Genomic DNA, 6,776 nt, shown 5'->3' on the forward strand with positions numbered 1-6,776 from the left:
TGAATCTAATCGAGGTGTTCGGGGGGTTTATATATAGAATAACAGATACCCGGGAGTGAGTTACAGACTGGAATCTAATCGAGGGGTTTGGGGGTTTATATATAGAATAACATACCCGGGAGTGAGTTACAGACTGGAATCTAATTGAGGGGTTCGGGTTTTTTATATATAGAATAACAGATACCTGGGAGTGAGTTACAGACTGGAATCTAATCGAGGGGTTCGGGGGGTTTATATATAGAATAACAGATACCCGGGAGCGAGTTGCAGACTGGAATCTAATCGAGGTGTTCGGGGGGGCGGGGTTTATATATAGAATAACAGATACCTGGGAGTGAGTTACAGACTGGAATCTAATCGAGGGGTTCGGGGGGTTTATATATAGAATAACAGATACCCGGGAGTGAGTTACAGACTGGAATCTAATCGAGGTGTTCGGGGAGGGGTTTATATATAGAATAACAGTTACCCGGGAGTGAGTTACAGACTGGAATCTAATCGAGGGGTTCGGGGTGGTTTATATTTCGAATAACAGATACCCGGGAGTGAATTACAGACTGGAATCTATTCGAGGGGTTCGGGGGGGGTTTATATATAGAATAACAGATACCCGGGAGTGAATTACAGACTGGAATCTAATCAAGGGGTTCGGGGGGTTTATATATAGAATAACAGATACCCGGGAGTGAGTTACAGACTGGAATCTAATCGAGGGGTTCGGGGGGGGTTTATATATAGAATAACAGATACCCGGGAGTGAGTTACAGACTGGAATCTAATCGAGGGGTTTGGGTTGGTTTATATATAGAATAACAGATACCCGGGAGTGAGTTACAGACTGGAATCTAATCGAGGGGTTTGGGTTGGTTTATATATAGAATAACAGATACCCGGGAGTGAGTTACAGACTGGAATCTAATCGAGGGTTTCGGGGTGGTTTATATATAGAATAACAGATACCCGGGAGTGAGTTACAGGCTGGAATCTAATCGAGGGGTTCGGGTTGGTTTATATATAGAATAACAGATACCCGGGAGTGAGTTACAGACTGGAATCTAATCGACGTGTTCGGGGAGGGGTTTATATATAGAATAACAGATACCCGGGAGTGAGTTACAGACTGGAATCTAATCGAGGGGTTCGGGTGGTTTATATATAGAATAACAGATACCCGGGAGTGAGTTACAGACTGGAATCTAATCGAGGGGTTTGGGGGGGTTTATATATAGAATAACAGATACCCGGGAGTGAATTGCCGACTGGAGTGTGGGAGTTATAGCAAAGTGAGTTTGACCTACATCAGGAGCCTTTACAGAGAATCCCACTGCACAGAAACAGGCCATTCGGCCCATCTGCTCCGTGCTGGGGTTGCTGCCCCACACGAGCCTCCTCCCACCCCCTCTCCATCTCACCCCATCACCATCCCCTTCTATTCCTTTCTCCCTCGTGTGTTTATCCAGCTTCCCCCTTAAATGTATCGATACTATTCACCTCGACCACTCCCTGTGGTAGTGAGTTCCACATTCTCCCCACTCTCCGGGGAAAGGAGTTTCTCCTGAATTCCCCACTGGATTTATTAGTGACTGTTTTATATTGATGCCCCCCGATTTCTGGTCTCTCTCTGAAGTGGAAACTTCTTCTCTATATCGACCCAGTCAAATCCTGTCATAAACTTCAAGACCTCTATCAGGTCACCCCTCAGCCTTCTCCCTTCTAGAGAAAACATTCCCAACTTTTTCACTCTTTCCCTACGGGAATAACCTCTCCGTTACTCGTTGGAAGCATTTTATTTGTGTCACGGTGACAAATCCCACGTGCATTTGCTGAAACCTCCATCTTCACATTTACGTGTTTGTGTGCATGCGTGCGTGAGGGTGTGTGTGTGATTCTCTCAAGCGTCCAGCCTCCGACACTGAGCCCGCACTTAGAGCCAGTCCCACGACGACACAGGCTCGGGCTGGTACAGGAATTCCACCCTGCAAGCTCAGTCGTGCCTCTGGCCTTTCCTGTCTTGGCTCCGCCAGGGCCTGATTCACAGCGGCAGCTGCAGGGGCTCCGGGGGAAGTGGTGGCAAGCGGGGGGGGGTGGGGGTGGGCGGGGTGACGGGACAGATGTTGCGACACCACTGCGGCCGTGAGGAAGGTACCCAGACCGTGTGCTGTGTGGTGTCCCTGCAGGCTTGTTCTTTCCTTCGTCAGAGAGAGTTAAAGCATTTAACAGAGAAATCAAACAAAAAGAACGCCAATGCAGTCAAAACAGTCGCAAGTCAGAACGTTTAAATGATGCAAATGGACTGATGCAGGAATTTAGAAGGTTCAGGGGTGATTTTGATCCAAGTTTCCAAGATATGAAGGGGTTACGATTGCTGTGAACCAAAGGTATTAAGGGATGTGGGGCAAAGGACTTCGGTCACAGATCGGCCCCGATCTCACTGAATGCTGGAACAGGCTCGAGGGGCCGAATGGCCCTACGGCCATTCCTACGGGCACAAGGTCATAAATATTCTGAGTGGCTCTGTGGGTCTCCCTCTGTCTCGCCTCTGAGTCAGAAGGTCGTGGGTCCAAGTCCCACCCCACTTGATCACTGGCCGACGCTCCCACTGGCAGTACTGAGGAAGTGCCGCGCTGTCGCGGGTGCCCGATTTCGGACGAGACGTTAAACCGAGGCCCCCGTCTGCCCTCTCGGGCGGGTGTAAAAGATCCCTCCAGCCAATTTTCGAAGCCCCGGCCTAACTTAACTCCGGCAGGCAGCTCGCCTGATTGAAGCCTGGCAACTAGGCCGCAGTTGGTGGCAGCGAGGTAAATCGCAATGGGCCGGGCTTTCCTGGGGGGGGGGGGGGGGCGGGGGGAGGGGAGCAGAGGCCTGGATTTCTACTGTGGGCCTCCCGCACATCCAGGTCCCACAAAAATGACTGGAAGCTTACCTTAGCCGGGTCTTCTCTTTCCTCCCCACCCCCCACCTCGCCCGTGTGGGATCGCGCAGGCTCTGGGCCGCCCGCCGGGCTCTCAGCCTCCGGCCCCGCGGATCTCAGCGCGTTGTCGGGGCAGCTCGGGAGGTGGGGGAGAATCCGCCCTCCCTGCCCCCTGACCCCCACTGTGAGAGGCCGTGCCTTTGGCCACCTGGAACCCCACGCTCTGGAATTCCCTCCCTCTCCTCCTTCAGGATGCTGCTGGTCCCTCTGCAGGATCCGAGGCAGTGAATCAACACTTCAATGAAGGGCAGGAAACCCTCCACAGACTGGAATGATTTCCTGGTGACTAACACTGATGGGTTGCTCACTTCCACTGCCAGTTGCTCTCGGCCCACACTTACTCACCCATAGCTTCTGCCTGACTCACTCTCATTTAAACTCACTTATCCTGTTTCTGCCTCATCCCCCCCTCCCCCCCACTCACTCCACCAACTGTATTTTCTCAGTAACCGGCTCCTGACAATCCCAAGCTCCTCTCTCCCTCCCCGAGTACCACACTGAGGGAGGGCTGGCGAAATGGGCCGACGGAGGTGCGGAAGCAGTTTAATGCAGAGAAACGTGAAGTGCTTCTCTTTGGCAGGGTGAGCTCGGTTTAACGTCTCATCTGAGAAGACGGCACCTCCCGACAAAGTGGCACCCTCTGGGTGCGTCGGCCGAGGTTGTATATTTTAACTCTCCGGAGCGGGGCTCGGACCCTAACTCGGAGGCGAGGGAGCTGCCCAGTGAGCCACAGCTGAGAGCAGCCTCAGCCTGGGCTGAGTCGGCCGGGTTTTGTGTCAGTTGGACTGATAACAGTGTGATCCTTGCAGCTGTCGCCAGAGGAGGAGGAGAGGAAGAGGCTGCGGAGAGAGAGGAACAAAGTTGCTGCAGCAAAATGTCGCAACAGGCGGAGAGAGCTGACCGAACGACTGCAGGAGGTGAGTGTCTGCATCGAACTGAGATAGTGGGGAAACAGTCAGTGTGGCAGACCCTGGCAGAAAGACCCTTCCCCCTTCCCCCTTCCCCCTGCCTCATACTGTACCATACCTCCCCTGGGAGTGTTTGATGAGGACAGTGTAGAGGGAGCTTTACTCTGTATCTAACCCCCCTGTACTGTACCTGTCCTGGGAGTGTTTGATGAGGACAGTGTAGAGGGAGCTTTACTCTGTATCTAACCCCCGTGCTGTACCTGTCCTGGGAGTGTTTGATGGGGACAGTGTAGAGGGAGCTTTACTCTGTATCTAACCCCCGTACTGTACCTGTCCTGGGAGTGTTTGATGAGGACAGTGTAGAGGGAGCTTTACTCTGTATCTAACCCCGTGCTGTACCTGTCCTGGGGAGTGTTTGATGGGGACAGTGTAGAGGGAGCTTTACTCTGTATCTAACCCCCGTGCTGTCCCTGTCCTGGGGAGTGTTTGATGGGGACAGTGTAGAGGGAGCTTTACTCTGTATCTAACCCCCGTACTGTACCTGTCCTGGGGAGTGTTTGATGGGGACAGTGTAGAGGGAGCTTTACTCTGTATCTAACCCCCGTACTGTACCTGTCCTGGGGAGTGTTTGATGGGGACAGTGTAGAGGGAGCTTTACTCTGTATCTAACCCCCGTGCTGTCCCTGTCCTGGGAGTGTTTGATGGGGACAGTGTAGAGGGAGCTTTACTCTGTATCTAACCCCCGTACTGTACCTGTCCTGGGAGTGTTTGATGAGGACAGTGTAGAGGGAGCTTTACTCTGTATCTAACCCCCGTACTGTACCTGTCCTGGGAGTATTTGATGGGGACAGTGTAGAGGGAGCTTTACTCTGTCTCTAACCCCCGTACTGTACCTGTCCTGGGAGTGTTTGATGGGGACAGTGTAGAGGGAGCTTTACTCTGTATCTAACCCCCGTGCTGTCCCTGTCCTGGGGAGTGTTTGATGGGGACAGTGTAGAGGGAGCTTTACTCTGTATCTAACCCCCGTGCTGTCCCTGTCCTGGGAGTGTTTGATGGGGACAGTGTAGAGGGAGCTTTACTCTGTATCTAACCCCCGTGCTGTTTGTTATCTGTCACCGTGTGGAAGAAATAATTGATTTGGTCTCCCCAGGAAACGGATGAACTCGAGGATGTGAAGTCAGGCCTACAGAAGGAAATTGCGGACCTACAGAAGCAGAAAGAGAGGCTGGAATTTATCTTGGAGGCCCATCAGCCCATTTGCAAAATGTCGGACGACTCCAGAGGTCCCTCGACATCAGGAATATCCAAGTGCCACGCAGGGAAGCAGAAAGAGCCAGGGCCCGTGTCAGCCTCCTCCTTCAGGCCCAAGCCACCCAAAGTCTCCATTAAGCCTGTCCCTGACCTTGGCGTGAGTGGTGACGGCCTGGATCCTGAGGCCTTGCACACGCCCACCCTCATGCGGACCCCCTCCATCACCCCCTTCACCGCCAGCCTGGCCTTCACCTACCCCAGCATGCCAGCCTACGATCCGGAGCCTTCCGCCGGCACCTCGGGCTCCGGCCTGGCCGTTTTCTCCCTGCCCGAGGCCTGCGCCGCGGCCCATCGCCGTGGCAGCAGCAGCGGGGACCAATCATCGGACTCGCTGAGCTCGCCGACCCTGGTGACCCTGTAAGGCCGAGGACTGGGGAACGGCCTGTCGGCCTCCGAGCTTCGGTTGCGGGGGGTGGGGGTGGGCGAGGAGGGGCAAAGGTGGAGGGCGCGTGGGGTTAGGGGTCACGACCTCAGGCGTGGTGGCCAACGGAGGAGGGAGATCATGTCGCAAACCTCCAGGAACAGGCCTAACCAGAGTTGGAAACGCTGGTGCCAAGGCTGGGACGCGGTCCAGGATCGTGACCAAATACCCTGTCCCTTATTACATTTCTCCGGCCCTCTTTCCACCCCCTCCCCCGACTCCCCCTGCACCCTCTAAAGGATTTGGAAGGTGTTGTTGGATAAGCAAGAGATCGATCGTAAGCTGTATCTCACTGGTGTGTGACCTCCTGGCCCACGGCTCTTGGTACTGCCCGCTGACCATCACTGGGCTCCTGGCAGTGCCCGCTGACCATCCACTGGGCTCCTGGCAGTGCCCGCTGACCATCCACTGGGCTCCTGGCAGTGCCCGCTGACCATCACTGGGCTCCTGGCACTGCCCGCTGACCATCACTGGGCTCCTGGCACCACCACCATTCCCACTGATACCAAGTGGGAATATCCAGTGCCAGTCCGGGTGACAGCATGGAGCCCCCGAGCGAGTATTTCCTTAATTCACTATTTATTTTGAGATAGTTTCAGAGGTATTTTTGTATAATTTATTTTTTACACTGGAGTGAGTCAAAGCCTGAGACCGTCTACCTGTAAACCGGATATTAAAGACATTGCTGCTTTCTCAGCCATGGCTTTGTTGTGTTTCTTTCAGTTTCTGTTTCCTCGCTCTCACTGGGAGTTTCCTCTGGAACGGTGAATCGTTTCGTACTGAGTGAACAGCAGAACTGAGGCAACGTCTGAGGCCTCTGTACCTATCGAGGACGCCCCCCTCCCCCTGACCAGGCCTCTCCCTGTACAAACCCTCTCCCTGACCTCCCTGTCCAGGCCTCTCACTGTCCAGGCCTCTCACTGTCCAGGCCTCTCACTGACCTCCCTGTCCAGACCTCTCCTTGTACAAACCCTCTCCCTGACCTCCCTGTCCAGACCTCTCCCTGACCTCCCTGTCCAGGCCTCTCCCTGTCCAGGCCTCTCCCTGACTGCCCTGTCCAGGCCTCTCCCTGTCCAGGCCTCTCCCTGACTGCCCTGTCCAGGCCTCTCCCTGACTGCCCTGTCCAGGCCTCTCCCTGTCCAGGCCTCTCCCTGACCTCCCTGTA

At 54.3% G+C, this 6,776-nt stretch overlaps 1 protein-coding gene across 1 annotated transcript in view; it reads left to right on the forward strand.

Moving 5' to 3' along the window:
* LOC137355998 (fos-related antigen 1-like) overlaps nucleotides 1-6,307 on the forward strand; it is a 6,702-nt gene extending 395 nt beyond the window's left edge. Inside the window, exons 2-5 of the mRNA XM_068021698.1 lie at nucleotides 1,929-2,142; nucleotides 3,419-3,552; nucleotides 3,781-3,888; nucleotides 5,030-6,307. Coding sequence (XP_067877799.1) covers nucleotides 1,929-2,142; nucleotides 3,419-3,552; nucleotides 3,781-3,888; nucleotides 5,030-5,551 — 978 coding nt within the window. The 3' untranslated portion in view covers nucleotides 5,552-6,307. The remainder of the gene's footprint in view (nucleotides 1-1,928; nucleotides 2,143-3,418; nucleotides 3,553-3,780; nucleotides 3,889-5,029) is intronic.
* The last annotated feature ends 469 nt before the right edge of the window (nucleotides 6,308-6,776 follow it).

The sequence above is a fragment of the Heterodontus francisci genome, chromosome 44, assembly GCF_036365525.1.
Source record: "Heterodontus francisci isolate sHetFra1 chromosome 44, sHetFra1.hap1, whole genome shotgun sequence".
Classification (NCBI taxonomy): Eukaryota; Metazoa; Chordata; class Chondrichthyes; order Heterodontiformes; family Heterodontidae; genus Heterodontus; species Heterodontus francisci.